General features: G+C 35.5%; 1 protein-coding gene across 3 annotated transcripts in view; it reads right to left on the reverse strand.

The window, feature by feature from the left end:
• Positions 1-24,588, reverse strand: part of LOC126778456 (filamin-A) — a 96,747-nt gene that overhangs the window by 60,045 nt on the left and 12,114 nt on the right. For 2 of the 3 annotated variants that reach the window (XM_050502022.1, XM_050502039.1), the window contains exons 2-18: positions 23,182-23,337; positions 18,476-18,770; positions 18,074-18,254; positions 17,253-17,352; positions 11,459-11,601; positions 10,007-10,230; positions 6,725-6,866; positions 5,704-5,867; positions 3,335-3,510; positions 2,978-3,090; positions 2,598-2,779; positions 1,886-2,128; positions 1,680-1,806; positions 966-1,383; positions 579-751; positions 408-507; positions 179-338 (exon numbers count right to left, since the gene is read on the reverse strand). In XM_050502022.1, the coding sequence (XP_050357979.1) occupies positions 179-338; positions 408-507; positions 579-751; positions 966-1,383; positions 1,680-1,806; positions 1,886-2,128; positions 2,598-2,779; positions 2,978-3,090; positions 3,335-3,510; positions 5,704-5,867; positions 6,725-6,866; positions 10,007-10,230; positions 11,459-11,601; positions 17,253-17,352; positions 18,074-18,254; positions 18,476-18,691 (2,862 nt within the window). In that variant the 5' untranslated portion in view covers positions 18,692-18,770; positions 23,182-23,337. The remainder of the gene's footprint in view (positions 1-178; positions 339-407; positions 508-578; positions 752-965; positions 1,384-1,679; positions 1,807-1,885; positions 2,129-2,597; positions 2,780-2,977; positions 3,091-3,334; positions 3,511-5,703; positions 5,868-6,724; positions 6,867-10,006; positions 10,231-11,458; positions 11,602-17,252; positions 17,353-18,073; positions 18,255-18,475; positions 18,771-23,181; positions 23,338-24,588) is intronic. The other variant, XM_050502031.1, reaches the window with a different exon arrangement.

Raw genomic sequence — 24,588 nt, forward strand, 5'->3', positions numbered from 1 at the left:
CGTCTTTTAAAGTTCTTTCAATTATTACACATAAATCGTTTCTCTTATAAGTTAAATTATAAGTCATAAAATACAAATAGGACATTTAATACTTAAATAAATATTAGTGACTTTAAATAAAACTCTTATAGATCTCAGTCCTCTTCGCACATTTTCGATAAAAATAGAGCATACTTACACGACTCGTGTAGGTGTCCGAATCACGCTCGTCGACCAACCGATCGAGATGCCGGTTGAAGGAGTCGCGCGAGAAATCGCTAAACTTGTTTAGCTGTGTGTTACGCTGCGTTTCACGATCCAGGGTGCTTTGTCCGTGCCGATCGCTAGTTGCATCAAGGCTGGAATAAATGTTTTATTGTGAAAATGTCAGTTTTTTGTTTAAAATATCAATGATACAGTACACTTACGTATTATTACTAAACATTTTTCTAGTCGTTTCGATGGTATCCCAAGAATCGTTTCTTTGACGATACGGTTTTCCTCCTGGATCTCCAGTATCTGCTGTGCCTATTAAAAAAAAGAAATATAATAAAAATATTTTTATACGCTTAGTTTTATTTTAAAACTTTTCTACTCACTCGGACTTCCATATCTTTTAACTCTATCCGTTTCTAACGAGGACAATGGACTGCTCTGGTCAAGATTGTCTTGTGACCCGCTGTATGAGCTGTACATTTTATAGTTTGACCGCTTTTCTACCAGTCGCTTTGTTGTTGTCACAGGGCTGTATCGATCGGTGGGGCTATTAACTCTGTAGCAAAAAATGTGGTAATTTTATGAAAACAATTATAATGAACACAATTAAATTTTTAGTTGAGTTAATTGGTTACAATTGATACTGTATGTTTATACAAGGACAAGACTATTAAACTGTTGTACTTGAGTTCATGTCAAGTTAATTATTGACGCCAATTATCTCTTCGAAGTGTGGTGTATAGTGTTCGTATATTTTGAATATCACCTACCGATTAATTGGACTGGCCGTTCTGTTCAAAGGACTATCTTTCCTCGTTAGCGGGCTCGTCCGACCGATCGGGCTTGTAGCCCTGTATGGGCTGCTAGCTCTATATGGGCTGCTCGACCTAGCAAAATCGAGCCTTGATCCGTTCCCTAAATGTTTCGATGTTATTGGACTGGCCGTTCTATTTCGAGAATTCTCGGAGTCGTATGTTGTATAATTATCGCGTTTATTTAATCTCGGATTCGAATACGAATCGGTAACATCGTAAGTTTTTTCTTTTATATCTGAACCAAATGAAGATTTGTAATAATCCGTTGAATTCCGTTTCTCTTCACGACGATCTATTGAACTCGAACCGTGCTTTGTATTCGTTTCGTATAAATTTAAGTTACTATGCGGACTCTCCGATCTCAATCTAGTGACTGAAAATAATTAACAAAGATAAAAGTGTTATTAGAAGCAGCCTTAACTTAAACATATTTAAACACATTTATGTAAAACTATTCTATTGGCACGCCTAGGGGGTTAGAACGCCTCGTATCCCTTCACGGCAAAATATAATTATTTCATTAACGAAACTTTATTGTTATTATTTATTTTTAACCATATTTATTTATTGGTTAATTATCACTTCTTTCAATGACCATCAATTTCGATGTTTCGTATCAGCCAGGCGCCCGATAATGCCCACACATTTTTTTAAAGGTTTTATTTTCACCTGGACTGGATATTCTTGCATAAGCTGGCGATGGGCTCGCACTGTCGCGATGTTTCTTAGAACGTGGTCCAACCCTGAAGACGTGGGGTGACCCATGTACATCATATCCATTAAAATAAATGTATAACTGTAACACAAATAAATGATTAAATGTTAAAAATAAAACGATAAATCTTTTACAATTAAATGAATGTTGAATAACTCACTCTGTGTTTACCAGCCGCTTTGGGCATAAATGTTGCACGATACTTTGTTGGAGATAATTTTTCCAAAGCACACATAACACTTCTTTTGTCGTGGACAATGTCTAATTGCAAATCTCCTTTGACACCACATTGACTTGTGTCCAGTTCAAAAGAATGTGGCTTAAGCGGTTCAGCTCCTTCTAAAGCACCTGAGCTAAGATGTACACCAGCTGGATCGAACACTTCACACGTGAATGGCCCCCCCTAGAAAGTTAAGAAAATTATTTTGTTTTTTGTTTACTGAATGAGTATATGTTGAATTAATAGATAAAATAATTCGAGGAAGTTTGTGAACGCAATGCAAACGCTTCATTTGATTTTAAAGTTTAGAATTACAAAACATCTTTTATCCGAAAACTCGATATTTTAATGATTGGGTAGTCTTACTCGTTATTGAAAATACTATCCTAGAATTTATATTATTAGTGATATAGTTTTATGCGTCCTTAAAACCTTCTCCTAAAAGTACTTAGTCTCAAATGTGAAATGTGGAATGTTTACAGGCGTTACATAACATTTTTACATTATAAAACCTCGATTTGAAGTTTTATATGACAGAGGTCAAGAAGAAAGACGTGAGGAATAATATATTTTTTTTTTCCGTTTTTTAAAGTAACCTAAAAATTTGCAATTTTATCAAGTTATTAAAAAATTACATATTTTAAATTAAAACCTGAATATGTTCTCCTTTATAAGTTATTGCAATTGTCCAAACACCAGCTTCATCCGGTTGAAATGTTGCACTTGAAGCTGTTGTGCCTGGAGCTGATGGCGGTGGGTGTCTTGGCCTTAATGGCACTGCGCGACCACTCGGGGAGTGAGCAGTAACGTCTATGTCTTCTCGACGTGGTGCACCTGTTGACAAAAAAAATGCGTACCTTTATAAATAACCAATTCTTAATTAAATGTGGTAAGAATCTCATTCTAAAAAACCTATTTTTGATATACAAGTAAATTTGATATTGAGTGGGTACAAAAAATTATGATAATTTGGACTCAGAACATTAGTAGATATTTTAATACTTTTGCCTTTTATAAAATAATGAGGTTAACCTGTAGCGCTGACGAGCACTTCGACAATGCTTCCAGCAGCACAAGGCGCCATGCCCGGCGGTGGTACCGAAACCAATCTAGGTAGAACTCTGAAGAAATATCTTCCGTCCACTCTGAAAATTAAACATTATTGTAATAAAAATTATAAAATTCCAATATTTGTATAATATTTTATATATATTACATTATACTATTATATTACATATATAAACCGTCTTTGATTGTTACCATTGAATTCCAATTACTATAATAATAGCTCAAGACTATATCGATGAACAAGTAATGACTGTGATTGTAGCTCAGTTTAATTCGACAGTGATATCATTTGACTATAAATAGCCCATATAAGAATATTACCTGATGTCATCCACGGTAAGTACAATTTCATGCATGCCTGCATGCTCAGGGACAAATTCCCCTGCACCTTTTGAGTCCAACTTTAGTCTAGATTCCTGCTCTAGCGGATTAAGAATAGATACTTTTACTTCTGATATCGATAATTCGTTTGTTATACTTTCAACTTTGATGTAAGTCTGAAAATAAGTAATAACTTTAAAGGTCTTACAAACTGGTTGAAAAATATACAAATATTTTATTTAACCGGATTCTCGCAAAACTAAATTTGTAAATATTTGTAACTAGCTACCCGCCCCTACTTTGTCTGGGTTGAACAATTATATTTTTTACACCAAAAATTACTTTTATAGAAAAAGAAGGAGAAATTTGATACCTTTTGTTACATTATTCCATTAATTTTCGTACGGATCTCTAATTTTTTTAATAAAATATAGATAATAAAATATATGTTACTTGTTGATAATGTAGTTTTCTATACGCAAAAGAAATTTTAAAATCGTTTGAATAGATTTTGTGTTTACCCATTGCAAACAAACATACAAAAATATCAAATCTTTTCTCTTTTTAATAATAGATTAGCTACTATTACTTGTTATTATTTTATTTATCACTTTAAGCTAATGCATTAAATAATTATTATACATTCATATAATAATCAGGTTTTTCAACTTGTAACTGCATCCGATACAAGTATATGACAAAGTTTGGCAAAATAAAAAAGGTATAATTGGCGATTAAAGCCCAAGTAATATATAAGACGTAATATATATTTTTTAATAACTGAGATTTAAAATTAACTGCTTACGAGGAATAGGACCTAGTTCAACCACATCATTAGTCGGCCTATATTAATAGGCTGAAAAGTGATGTGAGATTATAAAAATGCCGAGATGGTTAGAACGTGTGAATCTTAACCGATGATCGCGGATTCAAACCCAAGCAAGCACCAATGATTTTTCATGTGCTTCATTTGTGATTATAATTCATCTTGAGTTCAGCAGGGAAGGAAAACATCGTGAGGAAACCTGCATGTGTCTAATTTCACTGAATTTCTGTTACATGGGTATCCACTAAACTTTTTTTTTTTGTTTCGCTGGAAAAACGCGTTTACGCGTTTCCCCTACTTGAAGTGGGGGGTATGTGGGACTCGCCGTCGCCGAGCATGCGCCGGAATACCCACTAAAAAACCAGCGGTACCCACACCGCCTTTTCGAGGGGCGTCACGGGATCGCTTGCGCATACTACCGTGACACCCCGACGGTTGGCCCGCCTCTGCAGGCCTCCAAATCCTAGGGGTTCTGAGGGTACAAAGACCCCCTAACCCCGGCAACACGGCGGGAGGAGAAGATGCGAATAGCGCCTACGCCTTCTCCCCAGTCTTATTCGGCGAAGCGAGTCAGCGGAGGCCCTCTCCTCACGCTTCCGCTCCGCTACCTCCTTCTGCGACATGACATTTTCGCAGAAGGAGATCGTCTCCAACCAGCACCTCTCGCTACCAAGCATGGCGTTTATCACACTCGGCAGCGAGAGGTCTTCACCGACTAAGGTCGCCAGGGACAGACGCTGAGGTCCCCAAGCGGCACACTCCATCAGAGTGTGGCACGCTGTGTCCGAAGGCGCACCACACTCATGGCAGGAGGGTGTAACCTCCCGCCTCGCTATCCGGTGCAGGCACTTACCCAAACAACCGTGTCCGGTAAGTACCTGCGTCAGCCTGAATGTGAGTGTGCCGTGACTCCGTTCCACCCAGTAACTCAAGTGGGGGCGGACCGCCTCCACTGTCACTAGGCCTGCCGAGGGGGACCTCAGGTCCTCCTCCCACCTGCGAATCAAGGCTCGCTGGGCTAGGGCCCTGACTCGCTCAACCTCCGCCGACCCTGGACGGACGCCGCTTGACCTCGTTTCCACCCGGAACCGGTGCACTTCCGCAAGCACCTCCGCCTGGAGTTCCCAGGGCGGATCGCTCGCGAGAAGTGTCGCTGCCGTCCATGACACCGTACGGTACCCACGTATCGCTCTCACCGCTATGACTCTTTGCGGCCTCCACAGAAGAGCTCTGTTACGAGCGGTGAGAGCATCCACCCAAATGGGTGCACCGTACAACGCCATGGAGCGTACCACGCCAGCGTATAAACGCCGACATGGTGTTTCCGGCCCTCCTACATTCGGTAGGAGGCGGCCTAGGGCGGCAGCAGCGCTTATAAGCTTCGGGCCGAGTTGGTATCCACTAACCTGCATTGGAGCAACGTGGTGCAGTAAGGTACAAACCGTATCCGCTAAAGGAGTGGAGAGAGCCTTAGTCCAGCGTGACAATCACAGGCTGTTACGTTATGTCAAAGTGGTATTAAGGACTTTTTTTAAAAACTTACTGGTTCTCCGACTCTCCCTGAAGTGGAATCAAGAGCGACTCGCAACATGTCATGGATGGGTGGACGAGGTGGTACATTTCGGAACTGCGTAGCCCAGGTCATTACACCTAAATGTTCCACGTCGCTTTGGCTCATGTCTTTAGCCGATAACACTGGCTGTACACCTGCAATGAAATAGAAACATATTGCTTCAACTTTTTTAATAATTACGCAGGCTCATTTTATTTTAAAGAACGGAACTAAAATACAATTTATCGACCATATTGTTTTACGATCATTAAATTTTAATTAAGGCTTTTATTTATGATAATTTATTTCAACCAATTAAGTTTTATGTGATCAATGATAATTATTGCATTCGATAATATGACAAATATTAATATATTGCTTTAAAAATATTGGAACATACGTTGTGGGTAATAATCATAATATTACTGCTTGTTGATACATTCCTTTGATCTAAATATAAACTGCTCACTTGGGAAAATAAACCACTAAATGTACATTTTGCAATGCAATGTTTCTATTTATACGGACTAAATATCCATGAATTCTGAATAATATGCTATGAATACAAATAGACCATATTCAGCCTGGCTTTTAGTTAAATTAAAGAAGTTTTTTTTGTTCTATAATTAAAATAAATTTTCAATTCAACGAACGTTTTAATAAAAACGAATCATAAAATATAATAAGCGTCCTTCATATTTTTACAATTTTTATATATTTGAAAATCTGTTGTAATAATTAAAGACAAATTAATATTGAATCTTGTAAGGTATTCTTATTGAAGTAAGAATACTCATTAGAAACTACAATGTACTATTTTAAAGATTTATATATTAAATACAAATGCAACATTTTTAATGAATTCATAGTTACCCGTGTATATTCAACGATATAAAATTTCAACAGAATCTAAACTGATTCATTGGTTATTATTATTATTAAAAGTTACCAAGTAATAAATAATACATTAGTATTGTTGCGTTACAACATTTAACTTTTTGTTATATTATACCTAATTTTTTTCCAGCATCGATAGCCATTTGACAGTTCTCTTCCCATCGTGCTGGGTCTCTTCGAAGTCTGCTCGGTGGTGGTGCGGGGCCACCCATCGATCTTACCAGTTCATTGGCAACACGACCATCGTTCCAGTCGGTCTGAAACAGTTAAACAGCTATATATGTAAATGATTTTATTATCAGATGTTTTTTTTTTCAAAAAAGTCAGTGAAATTTTCCATTTCGATTTTAAAGTTAAATTTGTCAAACGCTTAGCTTAGATTCTTCTACACGATGAAATGAAAAAAAATTACTTAATTCGTTTATATTCGTAAAAATTGTTACATGATCTCCAATTGTAATTAATATCAAATTACAATTATAAGTATTTATATATAATAAGAATCTCTTTTTTAAATCTCGCTTCTTTATTTCTAAATACGACATTTTCTTTAATAAATGCATGTATGGATGTATATAAAGTATTTATAACCCTTTAATAAAAAAACCAACTACGTTAATTTTCACTTTTCACCGTTTTGCTTAGTCAGTTTAATGTTTATTTTTATTCGTAGCTCGTCGTTCATTATCCTTTTAGAAAGCAAAACAATTAACAACCACGAACAGAATTAAGCCAAAACTTTATAAGTCTGTTATTATTTACGATGTATGTTGGTTATCTCGCCAAAGTGCTTTTGTTCAGCGAACAAAAACAGATATCATATTATGCTATCATTCGACACAACGGACTACAGCTTACGTATCACTTGTGTTGCATAACAGCTCGCTTATTTATGTGCAGTTGTTATAAGCTCACACCTTAAGTTTCCTGTTAGCCTGGTATTTGAAAAGTGTTCACGAGTATACGTATAGAAATAATATATTTCCATTAAATTATCAAAAGACTCTATTTAAACAAACCGAATGAACGAACTATTTTATGTTGGGATTATCTAATTTGTGAGAGGACTTGCATTTTTTATTTTTGTATTAATTAGGCTTTTTATATATACATTGCTAATAAATTGTTATTTACGATTGTTTCAAAACTCTTGTTGTTCCAAAGTTAAAGAACAGCCAGTAAATGACCCACTGCTAATCAAAGGCTACTCATGAGAAGGTTTGCCTATTCCACGCGACTTCAATGCGGGTTGGTGGATGAACACGTGACAGAATTATAATCGACACACGTAATTTTCTTACGTTTTTTCACTTCACTACCGAGCATAGATGGATAATAACAAAAATTTAGCACATGAAATTGATGCCTGGGCTTGAACTTGCAACCTTTGGTTAAGATTTACATATCCTAGCCACTGGGCTATCTCGATTTGTTTCAAAGTGACTACAAAATATAAATAAATAACACTTCTTAAGCAAAATAAACACTAAGTTTGTGTCCGTGTCTCAAAGTACCTGTTTGTCGAATTTCACGACTAGTCGTTAAGACGTTGAGACTTGAGGCGTAAAAGTAAAATAAACGATAAAACTAACTTCCATATTTATAACCTTTAAAATAATTTAATAGCTGGAACTCGATTGTTGTTCGGAACATTATGGCAGTGCATTGAAATGTTCGCAGCATAAACATAAAAACGAATTTCAAAATAAGAAGTTTTAAGCAATTTTGATTTTGCGACGTAATCATAAATTTCCTCAAGTATTTATTCTCTTAAATCTGGTTTCTAAAGCTATTGTACATTTTTTTAAATGTCTCTCGTATATGAAAAATATAACCGTGACCTTAAAATACGGAACGAACGCCCCTTTCAATTTCAATCTCTTCATTTGTTAAAAATATATTTTCTCCGATATATTTCTCTTTTTCAATTGAAGAAGAAGAAGTGAAATTATCCCAGGTTATGTGAATAAGAAGAACGTGGATTTATGAATTTCAGTGGATTGTGTATTGAGTTGGACAGTGAACATGGATTTTGTTGAAATAAAACATTTTTAGTTATTATTTCACGGCGATTTTTCTTAATTTCATCAAGCAAGCTAAATAACGGTATCGTAGGCATTCTTAAGTTTATGTCAGTCGACTTCTTTCGAAGAAGAACATAATTAGAATATTATAACTTTGTTTACGGACAAAATCATATTGGCTTCTTGGAAGTGGAGTGGCTGTACATTCTTTTGAATGTTGTTTTGACTTAGGAATAATATAAAGGACCTTAGTTTCATCAACAGTAACAAAAATCTCTCTTAAATGTGTTGCAGGCCTCACAATACCAAACAATCACGCAAAGTCGGTTGGGTTTTCGTAAAAGTAAAAGGAACTGTTTCACTCATCTCGTAGAAATATTAGAAGACTCAAATTCATTGCTAATTTTTTTTTTTTGTGATCAATTTCATTATCATCAAATCAACAATGCATTTAAAATAAATATGCATAAGAGTTATTCTCATTAGGTTATTTAATACTATTTATAATCTAATTTATAAAAAAATCTTATAATCTAATTTATAAAGCCGAGATGGCCCAGTGGTTCGAACGCGTGAATCTTAACCGATGATCGTGGGTTCAAACCCGGGCAAGCACCACAGAATTTTCATGTGCTTAATTTGTGTTTATAATTCATCTCGTGCTTGACGGTGAAGAAAAAAAACCTGTGAGGAAACCTGCATGTGTCTAATTTCATTGAAATCCTGCCACATGTGTATTCTACCAATCCGCATTGGAGCAGCGTGGTGGAATAAGCTCCAAACCTTCTCCTCAAAAGGGAGAGGAGGCCTTAGCCCAGCAGTGGGACATTAACAGGCTGTTACTGTACTGTAATCTAATTTATTCTTTCTTTCTTTAATTGATTTTTAAAATAATTTGATATAAGATCAAATCAACATTAAAAACAGATAATGTACATACTCGTATCATGACCGCGTGGAATGTTGGTAAATATGCAAGCAGCAATTTGTCGATGAGTGTAAATTCCGATTATCTGGTCGAAAAATTAATCAACCCTTTCTATTATCAATATAATTTTTTTTTATAAGACATGCCTAAAGTCTGTCATTTTTAAGTATCTCTCAAGTCCACGGTATTCAATAGCAATAAGAGTGGTACTACCTACAACGATAAATAAAAAAATAATGCAGGTAAACTATGTTTTTATGATGTGAATTTTTAAATTTTTATTAGATTTTATTTAAATATATGGTGCAAATATAGCGAAAAAAAAATTAAATAAAGATAACAATAAGCAATTACATACATAATACATAAACTTTTAAATATATTATAACAAACGCTGCATTGAGTTTTAGTTGTATAATAAATATAAATATAAAAAAAAACTCACCGTAAAGTTTGAAATAGGCCTTTCCAGGCGAGAATTAACCCACTCCAGAGTTGATTTAACTCCTGCAGCATCTGGCTTCATAAAGTAGGACAGATATGTCATGCCGGAGAGCTCGTCAAGCCAAGGCGACGCTAAGTAGTCAGGTTCCAACACCATGGGCACATCGAGCTCTCGATGAGCCAACTTCATAGCTCTTCTGCAATTTTCTATAGCTTCATGGCGATCTGGAAATAATATATAAGTGTTATTTAAAGTGATTATAGAGACACAATTATTTATCTGTTTATGTAACGTAAAACATTCTTTATTTAAATAGACTCTTTATAAACACACTGAATCGTCATGTTACAGGTTTAAATTTAAAATAAAGCTACAGTTCTGAATGTAGATTATATCGAGGAGAACAGGCAAGAAACTTCTACTTCGCTATTTTTTTCTCAAATGAAATACGTACTCTTTTTTTAAATAAAGAATAGGAAGGCGGACGAGCGTATGGGCCACCTGATGGTAAATGGTCACCAACGCCCTTAGACATTGGCATTTTAAGAAATGTCAACCATCGCTTACATAGCCAATGCGCCACCAACTTTGGGAACTAAGATTTTATGTCACTTGTGCCTAATTACACTGTCTCACTCACCCTTTAAACCGGAACACAACAATATCAAGTACTGCTGTTTTGCGGTAGAATATCTGATGAGTGGGTGGTACCTACTAAGACGAGTTTGTACAAATTCCTACCACCAGTAAATTCGTAAAATAGTCATCATATTTGCTAAAATGATTATGATTGATTGATTGATTATTATATATAATATTTTTTGTATCTAAAGCACTGTTATATTTTAATTTAGAATAAGATAAAGCATAGCATGCGTTGTAATGCCTCTTTAAATATTTTTGTGTGCAAATATCTGATACAACTATTGTACATCGATTACAACGAATTTAGACAATTATCAACATTAATTGTACATTTATCTGGTTTCAACCCAATCGGATACATAGTATAATAACACATTCGAGATTAACAAAGACTATATATAATATGTAACATGTTTATATATATGTGCAAAACCGTAAACATTTCTATTGAATAATCAATTAGGCTTATGAAAGGCATAAACGGAATACGGAAGGGATGATAAAATAGAAGCGATATAGAAAATTTATCAATCATCTTCTGTCGTGAGATTGAAAAGCATTTATGGAGAGAATAATTAATCCGCTAAGAGCTCTCTACTTTGTCTCTGTCTATTTTAAGTAAAATGTTGCTAATTTCGTTTCAAAGCAAATAGAAAGCAATTAAATTGATATTTTAATATTCGCAAAGAAGGACTTTTATAAGAATCAGGAGCTTATATTATGCATAATTTTTAATTTAATTGCAATTTAACTTAGTACTGAAAATTGTCTTTTTTGGGTCATTGTTGAGAATAAATTAATACTAACTAAGTTCCTTCCAATGTGGTAAGGTACCAGGCTTGCAGAAGTCGACCAGAGCTGATAGTAGTACTCCGCTGTTCCAGTCAGTCGTGAGGTTACCAACTCGACATTCTGGTAGTGCTGCCTGCAGCCACGATAACATGAGTTTTCTGCAATAAATAAAATAATTTAGGCAAGTATGTACAAAATAAAAACAGTAACAGCATTGTGCATGTTGGAGATAAAGTCTTCTCTCACTTTGAGTAAAAGTTTTAGAGATTTAACCAAGTTACTCCAGTGCGGGTTGATGGAAATCCATAAGACATATTTTTATTCAATGTAGGTGTTTTCGTACCCTGACTCGACTTGGCACGAAATGGATTATATACATGGATTATAGTGTTACTTGTTCGGGTTTGAACACAGAAATTTCAGTTAAAATTTACGTCTTAAACTTAGATTATTACATATATTGATCAGAATTTCATAATCCGTTAAATGAAATGAAACAAAGGTAATGAAAACTTGTAAATCGTAACTTGGTAAAGTTCGATTCATATTATTATCTATATCAATATATATCATACACGTATCATCATCAGTCTTTATTCTACTGCTGGTCATAGGACTCTCCCAGCGCACGACATTAAATACGAATTGATTCATTTTATACATACATATTTTCCCGAGATGGCCTAGTGGTTAGAACGCGTGAATCTTAACCGATGATCGTGGGTTCAAATCCGGGTAAGCACCACTGAATTTTCATGTGCTTAATTTGTGATTATAATTCATCTTGTGCTTGACGGTGAAGGAAAACATCGTGAGGAAACCTGCATGTGTCTAATTTCATTGAAATTATGTCACATGTGTATTCTACCAACCCGCATTGGAGCAGCGTGGTGAAATAAGCTCTATACCTTCTCCTCAAAAAGGGAGACGAGGCCTTAGCCCAGCAGTGGGACATGAACAGGCTGCTACTGTTATACATATTTTCATGTATCAAATTTTTAAACAGCGGTAATTTTTATTTTTTGAAAGAATCATTTACAAATTGGCAATCTGATGATAAGTTGCTACTGTCTTCAGACATTGACAGAAGGAAACGTGAACATGTTATTCTCGAGAGCTAAGATGTTATTTCACTGGCTAAAAAACGCTTCAAACTGGAACACGGCATTGCAGACTTGATTTTCTGCGGTAGAATTATTTATGAGTGGGTACCCTTAGCCCTAAAGTAAGGATCAAAAATATATAAAAGAAACATTAAGTTGAATTAAAAAAAAAATCTTTGATGTTCTTTAGATCGATTTTAGTAGCGCCGGCCACTCTGAATGGATAATAACTAGAAAATCTATATGAACGTAAATAATATAATTTGCCTTAATTGAAACACGGTTGAATAAATTATTTATATTTAAAAGTAACTGTTTCACGAGTGTAACATTGACTACTTACTATGTCCAGGCTGCCACTCACAATATTTTGTCGGAAATACTTAGTAATTATTACAGTATATTTTCCCTTTTGGCAACCATTTGGGGAAACACGCCTCCATATTTTGCCCACCCCATTCGTAGCAATACGTCGCTCGCTTCACGTCTCTTTTCCTCATTTTTCGAAGTGGTAGCGCAACTAAGAAATAACGATCGTTCAGCGGTGCACATCCCCACCATACCTACGCTGTTTGAGGTCGAGTTCTTTAACATCCGAGGACTCCACGCTAACCTCAACGCTGTCCACCACCATCTCGAGATAGCACGGCCAGCAATGTTGTTTCTCACGGAGACTCAAATACTCCGCCCTACCGACACCAGCTACCTTAACTATCCCGGCTACATGCTTGAAGAATCTTTCAAAGCGAAAGCCGGAGTATGCTTGTTCGTCAGGGCGGATGTTTGTTGTCACCGATTGCGCTGCTTGGAGGACCCCTCCTTCTCCATGTTGATGGTACGCGTGGACCTGGTTCGTCAGAGTCGAGTCTACGTGTGCCTCTACAGATCCCACAATGGTGACTTGGAGACAAGCTGATTATTTGACCATCTTAGTCGGGTGGCAGATGCTGCGCAAGAGCAGTTTCCTAACGCGGAATTGGTGTTTTTGGGAGATTTTAATGCTCACCATGAATCATGGTTAAAATCCCTCAAAACTGACCATGCTGGAAGAACTGCTCATGTTTTTGCTCTTACACACGACTTGACCCAACTGGTTGATCAGCCCACCAGGATCCCAGACATTGATGGGCAAGCGCCTTCTCTACTGGATCTTCTGCTGACTTCTCAACCGGTGGAATATCAGGTTGTGGTTCAGGCTCCTCTTGGCTCTTCGGATCACAACCTTATATCTACCAGAGTGCCACAGGCCAAGCTGCCGCCACTAGCGGTATGTAAACGTCGCGTTTGGCACTATAAGTCGGCAGATTCACTGGTGGTAGGGCTTTGTGCAAGCTCGTCTGGGTAGGTACCACCCACTTATCAGATATTCTACCGCAAAACAGCAATACTTGATATTGTTGTGTTCCGGTTTGAAGGGTGAGTGAGCCAGTGTAATTACAGGCACAAGGGACATAAAATCTTAGTTCCCAAGATTGGTGGCGCATTGGCTATAAGCGATGATTGACATTTCTTACAATGCCAATGTCTAAGGGCGTTTGGTGACCACTTACCATCAGGTGGCCCATATGCTCGTCCACCTTCCTATTCTATAAAAAAAAAAAAGATTGGGACGGTATGCGCGATTACTATGCGTCAGTCCCTTGGAAGGAACGTTACTTCAGTGGGAATGACCCGACAGCTAGTGCCGCTGCTGTTGCTGATGACATCATGTTAGGAATGGAATACTACATTCCTAGCTCAGATCTCATCAGTAGGGGTACGCGTAACCGTTGGTTCACTCGTGAATATGCCGACGCTGTATCATCTAAGCAGGCGGCATATCGCGCGTGGATCAACGGCTGCGTTAGCGGGGCATCTCTCATTGACTCACTGAAAGCAAACTACAATAAAAATTCCAAGTCCTGTAGGAAGGCATACACGAGAGCGGATGCACAGTGCATTGTACAGATTGGTCATGACCTTATTTCGCATCCTAGGGGCTCCCGTAGCTTCTGGCGTCTGACCAAGTCTGTGCAAAACAATTTCTGCCAACCTTCGCTGCCACCGCTCAGACATCCGGACGGATCGCTAGCTCACAGTCCGCAGGAGAAAGCCAATCTCCTGGCTAAACTCTTTGCCGACAACTCTGTGATCGATGATTGTAGTGCCCTGCCACCAACAATTCCTTCATGGCCACACGATGCCTGACATCAAAATCAGGCAACGTGATGTGCCTGCGGAGCTGCAATCACTTGATATACGGAAAGCTAGCGGTCCCGATGGAATACCAGCCATAGTGCTGAAGAAGTGCGCGGCGGAGCTGTCTCCTGTGTTAACGCGCCTGTTTCAACTTTCTCTCTCTTCGGGATGTCTGCGGAGGCTTGGAAAAGAGCTAATGTGCAAGCGGTTCCCAAAAAAGGGGATCGGTCTGACCCGGCAAATTATCGACCAATAGCTATCACCTCAGTACTTTGTAAGGTGATGGAACGGATTCTAAACAACCAACTGATCCATTACCTAGAAGATCACTTTCTAATTAATGATCGTCAGTACGGGTTTCGACCAAAATGGTCCACAGGTGATCTTCTAGCGTACGTAACACACCTCTGGGGTGAAGCTATCGACAAGCATGGAGAATCGTTGGTTGTCAGCCTCGATATCTCCAAGGCTTTCGACAGGGTCTGGCACAGAAGTCTTCTCTCCAAGCTACCGGCATATGGTCTGCCTGCTCAGCTATGCACCTGGATTGCCAGATTCCTACACAAGCGTAGCCTTCGTGTTTAATTGATGGTTGCGCTTCACAATTCTATGTAGTGAATGCTGGGGTCCCCCAGGGATCTGTGCCATCTCCCACACTCTTTCTTTTGTATATCAATGATATGCTCTCTCTTGGGAACATACATTGCTATGCAGATGATAGTACAGTGCATGGTGGATACCACGGACGCGCAGTGGCTGGGCGGGCGGAAACTGAGGAGAGGCGGGAGAATCTTGTCATTGAACTCGATAGGACGTTAGAGCTCATCGCCAAATGGGGTTCTGATAATCTTGTTGAGTTTAATGCCGAGAAAACACAGGTATGCGCTCTCACAGCGAAAAAGTCAACATTTTCCCCGACGAGGCGAGGCGGGAAGCGGGCCGGCAAGGCGGGGACGGCTAGTTCAGAACATTCTTCCCGACTGCACTGGCCGTCGTCGCGTTTGGACTCTACTACCACTTACCATCAGGTGGAGTAGTCATTTGCCATCCCGGCGCATATAAAAAAAAGTAATTATTTGATACAATATATTTTATTGGCTCAACCCGGTATTTGAACTAACGTAGCGTTATAATGATGCAAATGTTAGTCTAGATGAATGAGGCAATAACTCTATTATAACAGTACCACTTAACTAATTATAATTATAAAAATAATACAAATGTTGCTATTATTATATCGCTGTATATAATCCACGTGATATTTTTTAAGGTTCAGAATTGACCCACGTTGTTTCTGATTATATATACTATAATACGCGTATATTTAGAAAATAACTTATATTTTTACAAGATTATGTATTATACTGTAAAGATAATAAGCACTAATTTATCATAGCCAGCTTGGAATATAAGTGTAAGTTATAAACATTATCGATAGATTTTGCAATAGCAAAAATGTAATGAAAGTTTACATATAAGGTGTATTAGGATGTAATGCAATCGTAGGCTACTTGCGCCCGCGCAGGCGTGCCGCGCTAATTGCCCAGTCTCGCACTGCGCCGGCGCATTAGTGTGGGGCGGCTAAAAACAGTTATCTATTATAACAACTCTCTGATTCTACTATCTGATATTGATCGTTACAACAGATAAGGCTATTTTAAAACAGTAAAATAACTAACAATAGCAAATTAAAAGTATATTGTAGTTTTTAATGTGTCCAGTAACCGAATTTAAAAAGTATTTAGATTAATGAGTTTCCTTCTACCGATATTCATTAAATTGATGAATATAATAGTAATTTGAGAAATGTAATAGTAATGTTCAAAAGGCTAAAGATCTTTTTAAATATAATTTCGATGTATCTTATGCGCATTTGTAATCAAAACATTTAGATCGAAGTAAGCATTTTTTTTAAGTATTGTCCTTATTGCATTTACTCACTTTTCGTTAGCAACGCAAAACTGCGATTCAGTACGAAAATGCTGAATTCCTGTTATTAACAACACGGTCAGAATTTGTTGAGTTTTTATTTTATTTCTGATTAATTATTTCGGTGCCGTGATGGCCCAGTAGTTAGAAGACAAGAATCTTAACCGATGATTCCTAGTTGAAACCAGTAAATTTTGCTTATAATTTATCCCGTGCTCGTAGGTTAAGGTAAACATCGTGAGGAAGCCTGCATGTGGCGGGTAAAAAATGCCACATATATGTAATAAGCTCCAAATCTTCATCTTAAAGGGAGAGGAGGCCTTAGCCCAGCATTGGGACATTTATAGCCTATCAGTTCAATTTACTGAAAGTGTTTTGTCCGTTTGTAGTTTATAGACATTTACGACAGTACCTACAAATATAGGTTTTGTAGTATTTGATTGATTGATTAGGCAAACAAAGTGTTTCCTTTTTTCAAATATCATATCAGAAATAGAGATATCATCAATCAATTTAACTAAACATCCGCTAAAAAATGTTAATAAATAAGGCCGTTTAAATTAACAGTTAAGAATATTAATTTATATTTTATCTATTACCTGGGAGGGAATTTGCTCCGTCCAATTTGATAACGGACAATAAGAGACCAGATTAGTCCCAGAATTAATTTTAAATTTCCATTTACGATGTCCACGTTTCCTGAAAAAATTAAATACAATTTGCAACAACTAATATACTGTTAGATTATTTTATATAGATTCGACTTTAAGTTATCATTTCTCTAGGCAAATAATAATTAATGGCTTTTTTATTATTCCATGTTATAACATGGAATAATAATAAATTTTAAAACCATCCTGGGAGAACTTCAATATATATAATCCTGTATAGTTTTAGGTGATTATAATTACCTACTCATATGCCTAGAATAGCAGGAAATATATTTATATACGTTACTTGAAGTTATATCTTTTAAGAGATAGCCGATTTAGCTAAAATATTTTTTGTTGTTTAATGCTGGACTAGTATAGTACCAAATGACCTTCATTAATATCAGCATAAACTTTCCCCATGTATGGTACCTTAAAAGATATTGTTTTCCATATATTACAATCCTTTCCCGCATTAATGCCCAAAAACAGCGTGCGATCGCTTCCGCAACCATTGCTGACTCACATTGCCAAAGCCGGTCAAATTCAACTGAATTATTTATTTATTTATTATAATTCGGAAGTGTCAATAGAATAAACCTAGCGATGTTAAAGTCGCAGGTTCGATCGCTCGCGCTATAGTCCTCCCCACTCCTAACACAAGCTGTACGCTTAATTGGGGGGTAAATAGGAATGTAAGTAATTCATTAAAAATGGCCATTGCTATCAGTCTTTAAAAAATAAAAATAGTAAATAACATTTTATGATACCTATATTAACAAGCTTAACACCATCGTCCTCAATGGCCTGTAAAGCGGTGGTAACATTTTCAAGTCTATGGTGCTGATTGGTTGGGTTCGGGCTCCAGCCCTTTAACCTTCGTCCCTGTAGAGCTTCCACCAGAGAGCACAGCACTGTTCCATCACGTAAGTCCTCCACAAGATCTATTACCTGTTTAAGAAAAAAACTGTTAAAATTTATCCTTATTATCCTTATCCTTGTTAAATACAATTAACTATTTGAACAGATCAGAAATTTACACAATTAAGTTCATGTTAGTCACGTTATTGAAAATCAATCACTCCGTATAATATGTATTCGCTTCGTATTGTTTTTGTAAGTAATCGATGTTGAAATAATAATTTCAATGATTAAATTTATACTAATCTTACCTTTATATTTAAAGGCTTCAAGGTCTCATTGACCCAGTTCCTAAATGTGTTCGCTTGGATTTCCACCCAAAGATCTTCATGTCCTTTAATTGCCATAGCTTTAGCTGCAGTTCCTTCTGGACTCCTTGCTGCTAGACCGGCTTGTGTGATCCGACCCGCTGATCCCTCAGGGGTGTGGGCTTTTACACCCTGATGGGACACCCTGACACCCTCCATGTTGCTTTGTTAGTTAACAGGACAAATGACCAAATCTTTTTATTACTTCAGTCATTATAACACTGCACGGTTGCGTCATCTGTTACAAGTAATTATTGTATTAATCACGTGGTTTGAATAAAATTGTTTCCAACGTTGTTTCCAGTAACATAGATTTAAAAATGTAATTTAAATAAGGTATGGTTAAAATTATTTAAAAACTGAAATTATGTGGGTTAACAGTATTCTTATACTTCTTTCTTTCAGATGTACAAAGGATTTTTTAGTAAATTCTAAGTAATCTATTATTTTTATTTTGAGTATTAATTAATTATTAATAACCATGCATAATTAAGTTGTAATAGTATGATGTAAGCGATAATTGAATTAAAAATTAAAAGTATATTTTACTCGAATATTCTCTATATTTCAAAAGATAAAAAAGTGTACCGGTTCGGAAGGTAAATTCTACCTCTTCTAATTACTCCTTTTCACCAATCATTTATATGTAATAATCGATATTCATAGCAATATGATCTGTCATAACTAACAAACTATAATATTATTATCAAAAGATTGATAAAACAAACACCTTAAGAATTTTTAAAATTTGCAATCCAAAACAATAAAGAAACAGCGACACGTGCATATCGTACATTCTACTTATAATGAGGAATGTTATATTAAGAAATAACGGACGTATGCCTAGTTAAAAGGAAAATAAATTCCTATGTAGTCGATAGTTTAAACGACCTTTGCGATAATGTGTGAATCGTGCGGCTCGTCAATGTCAGCGAAGCGGGCGCTAAGAGTTTTCAGCAGATTGATGACGTATTGTCACTTGCCTTGTGATTGATGATACGATCTGAGCTTTTTTCAAAGCGAGCGATGAACAGTTTCAAATTCCGAACGTCATAGTGGAATGAGTTTTAAAATAGCATCTATAACCAATCAGATAATACATATAAAAAATCTACAGTCGTAGGAACTTCTAACGTTAGGTAACGCGATGAACCATGTGGCGTGTGGTAGTTTTAAGTAATCGATTAGTAACCATCTATTGCAATTGATAAGCTACCTTGTTGTTGTAGTGGCTTAATTATAATTTGGCTTTCCAGGAATAATCCTGGAAGCACGTAAAGTCACTTGATATGAAGTGCTCTTTTGCACATACCGATGTATGAGATTACAGGAGAGATCACCAAACTTGTGTTTAGGAAAAATAATCTAAATAGATAGATATATTTAAATATAGTAATGAGCCACCTAATATTAAGTGGTCACCACCGCCCATAGACATTGGCGATGTAAGAAATCTTAAACATTACTTACATCGTCAATGCGTTTATTTATGTAATTTTACTATTTTATTTATATTTGTTACGGATTTAAGACTAATGTCAAAATAACTGTATTCTAATTAATATAATAGTATATGTTATTATTACTTTTTTTCGCTAATTTTCGTTGCGTCCTTGTTGTTAAGAACATATAACAATTGAATAATAAAAAAGAAATGTTACACGTGTCACTTCAAATATAGATATTACAATAAAATAGGTAGATAAAAAGCGGTCCAATAAATTTAAGAATGTTAAATAAGGCGAAAGATATAAAGTGAAACATAAAACTCCCATAGACTTAAAACAGGTGGGTCCGCACTCTTTAAATTGCCTCTTTTAGGAGTTTTGTCGAAATCAATATTGCCTCTGTAACTTTCCCTTCTAATTGCGAAGCCGTGAAAATATTCCCTTATAATAAATTCTATATATTACGAGCCCTTTAACAGAATTAAATTTCTTGCGAATTACATTGTGGAGTATCTTATTACTTTTAAGAACTTGAAATTTATTAAAATAAATGTTTTATGAAAAAAATATAATGATAAATTTTTGTATTTGTATTTATACAGTTGTATTGTGGAGCCTTATATCGTCTGTGTAGTTGGCTAGTGTTCATTAAGCTTAGTCGCTTTTACCAAATCGATTAGGAGGTCATCACCATCATATGAGAAGATTATACCTTATTCCTTCTAAAATATCGAAATAAGATAATATACATCACATATTATACATACATATTATATATTTTTTAAGAATTTAAAAAGATGACATATATAATATATTTAAGATTTTAACACAATCAAAACAGGTAATATTATACCACATTATGCTTCTTCACTAATTAAAATGTTAAAGCCAAAATCCATAGCCATTAAAATCTCACTAACATCCAATATGATTGATCAACACAAAATCCCAACTATTAAGCCACATAAAAGTAATATTACGTTTTAATTATATAAATAAGCATAATTATATATTAAACAATTCTATTGGTAGATTATCTAACAAAATTTTATTTTCCTACGGTTAAATTTCGCGTCGCTTAAGACGTTATCTTAAAGTATATCTTCGCATTATTATAATGTGTTTATGTGCGCGTGGGCAAAACACAGTTCAAATCAGACTATTGATATGTATTAATGTGAATATTCTATTAAAGCCAACCACTGTGGGCTGAGTATTTGTTAGAACGTTGGCTGTACCGTCATCACTATTTTAGTTGATCATTATCATCGATGACAGTATTTTTTGTATGGTACAGTCTTGTCTTATTTTAGTTCATAAGAGTACAAAGAACACACTTATTGTAAAATGATTTTTATATTTATTTACTTGATAATTTGTTTAAGTCTTAGTCTAGTTAATAGATATTGGTTTTGTTTGAAAGCTATTGCTTTCGAAACATAGAAATGTATCAATAAACTAATAAATGAGGTTAAGGGACTTCATTAAATCCGCCAATAATAAAAATTGTCTATTAAAAAAATTATTAAAATGCATATAAAAGCGAATCTTTTTGAATACTATAATATATAATAATGGCCGTTTCTAATCCAAGTAATAAGTTTTCATATGTTAAATGCTGTATTCGTGTTTATAATTTAACTCATGAGTCTATGAAGAAAATCATTTTTAGAAAATGCATGATGCACAAAGTTCCGCATTAAAGCGCACTGGAATAGGGTAGAATAAGTTCTAAACCTTCCTCTTAAGAAGAGATAAGACCAACGCTCAGCAGTGAAACATAGCGTATTTGCTTTAAAATTGAGAAAAACTTAATATTAAAAAAGAACATCTACACATCACATTGTTTGAACTTCGAATGTTGCATTAAAATTTGAATCGCCCAAAGTTTGAAATACGAATGAAAACGTAACACTGTTTTATTCATTTTATTTGATAAGAAATGTTGCTAAATTAATACTATTATGTAATATGATTTGATGTTGCCTTATAAGGCCAGCGCATTCAAATGTAGGTATTTATATAAAATACCAATTACTCATCTTATATGGTTAACTGGTCCTTGTACATCGAGCAAACATTCTGACTCATGAGACAAGACTCGCATTTGAATTTATCAAACTCTTTATACAATACATGGGTATTATACATGTTTACTTCTAATTTTTTTCGAATCGATCGTAGTTTTACTATGACTATCGATGAAAAAAGTGTAATGCTTCTACATTACGTAATTAATTAATTCGAATTGAGTTTCTGCCGCGATTTGATGTTTCACTCTTTCAATCACATTATATATAAACATATTATAATATAACCTTAGTCAGTGTGTTTACTAATCAAATGTAATGATGTAATGATAAGCACCCTCTTTGATCAAACATCAAAGTGGTCTTAATGAACAAATACGTGGTTTTGAAAAACTGACTGGAGTTAAAGCTTGCGCTAATTAATTTAATATTACTCCGCAGCGCACACAGACACAAAACAATTATAATATAGTAAATAAGAAAAACATTAGATGTAGATATATGTACATACATCAAATAAACGGAACGAAACAATTCAAAAACGAAATATGCTACAGACATAAAATTCGGTAGCGAAATATTAAATAATAAGATAAACATGAACATTAGTAACCTTAAACGATTAAAACTATCACACAAATCAAAGATTTTTTTGTATTAATTTTGATCCAAGCCTTATAATAAATGCATATACAAAATCGTATATTCAACCTTTCGCGTTGGATATGTTAGTGAATTTTTGAAGAGTAATCCTCTTTATTTTTGATTCAGGATTAAGAGGCGGTTTTATGTGAAAATTTATAACATTTTTCATTTCATATGGATAGAAAATAGGATTGTTTGCCTTATACGGGATATTAACGATTGATACTTCTAAGTTCCACTGTTAAGGTAGTTCAGGAAACATGCAAGCTATCCTACTTTTTTAATATAAATTATAAAAGCGATAATAAGTCACGTCTATACTCCTCCATTTATTAATATTAATTATAAAGTTTTCCAGGTTACAAAAAAGGACATATGTGGGGGGCCACATGCAATCGAGGCCTTGGCCTGTTATAAGTTGATTATAAAATGATTTACAATATTAAGTATGTACTATGTACATATTCGTCGCCCCGTGTAGTTTTTTTTTTTATATTTGCCGGAAAGGCAAATAACTTTACTCCACCTGATGGTAAGTGGTAGTAGAGTCCAAACGCGATGACGGCCAGTACAGTCGGGAAGAATGTTCTGCACAAGCCACCCTCGCATTGCCAGCTCGCAAGATGCCTCTTCACGCCTCGTTTGAAGGATCCCGGGTTGTAACAGAAGGGGAACACGTGAGCTGGTAAAGAATTCCATTTTTTGAAAGTGCGACAAAGAAAGGAGTAGTACACAATAATAGGTCCTGAGTATTATTGTGTACTATTTTTATATGAAAATGGATGCTGGTATATTTGTTTAAATGTAATAGAATTCAGCATCGTCGTTTGACACAATGTTAGTAGGCAACATAACAAGCTTATGTCTGTATAAACTTGTTGTATTGAGGATATATATCATATATAATCAACTTTGTTGTAACTTGTTAGGTGGCGCTGCAGCTCAGATGACCACTTGCCATGACAATTGATACATCTATACTTATATACATATATAGATAGGTAGGATAACGTCAGCCGGTTTTTGCTGAATATCCTTTTCTAAAGTAAATAAATAAATTATTATAGCTACCGTTTGAATTGATCTCCTTTTAATTAAAATAATAGTAAGATATTGAGAGGACCTGATACTTGGATTGGTAAAAGCGACTTCAGCTGATAAAGGTTTTGAAACTGCAGGCATATGTATACATTATTATTTACATTGATGTATTTTTTTTTATTAAATCGTTAACAATACATTGGTAAAAATATTAACTACTGAGCCACCGCGATACATTTGCTTGAAACATCTGACTTGTATGTATAATCTTACACATACATAAGTTTTTTTTTGAATTAGCGTAATTTATTCGGTATTATAGGTTTTTTTTATTGTTTTAATTTTAATTAGTAACAACAAGCTTATTTCCGATTTTTATGGTATTCCGATGTTCGGGGCACACTCGGCGCCTTGGACACCGACGAGCCCCACATGGCGTATGTGGGGCTCGTCGGTGTCCACACTGTTCCTAAAAAACTGTTTGTAAAAATTATTTCTTAATCACTTGACGATCACTTTAGTTTTATATATTTTAAATAATACTATCAAAATGTATCTTTAAGGAATTTATAATATTCGTGTTTACCGCTGCAGTTAAGCGTAAAAGATGTTCGAAGTGGAAACGCTCAGAATCGAAGCTAAGATTTCACATCGCCAGGCCAACCGTTGAGCTATAATTGACGATCAATAATTTAGTTGGACACTGTTGAATAAAGGCGTATTCGAGTTAACACCTCAACTGACTCCGCAAAGTTAATATAATACAGGGAGCCAGTGTAACTGCAGGCACAAGGGACATAACATCTTAGTTCTCATGATTGGTGGCGTATTGGGGATGTAATTTATTGTTAATATTTCTTACAGTGCCAATGTTTTTGAGTGGTGCTAACCA

This window comes from Nymphalis io, chromosome 2, assembly GCF_905147045.1.
Source record: "Nymphalis io chromosome 2, ilAglIoxx1.1, whole genome shotgun sequence".
Classification (NCBI taxonomy): domain Eukaryota; kingdom Metazoa; phylum Arthropoda; class Insecta; order Lepidoptera; family Nymphalidae; genus Nymphalis; species Nymphalis io.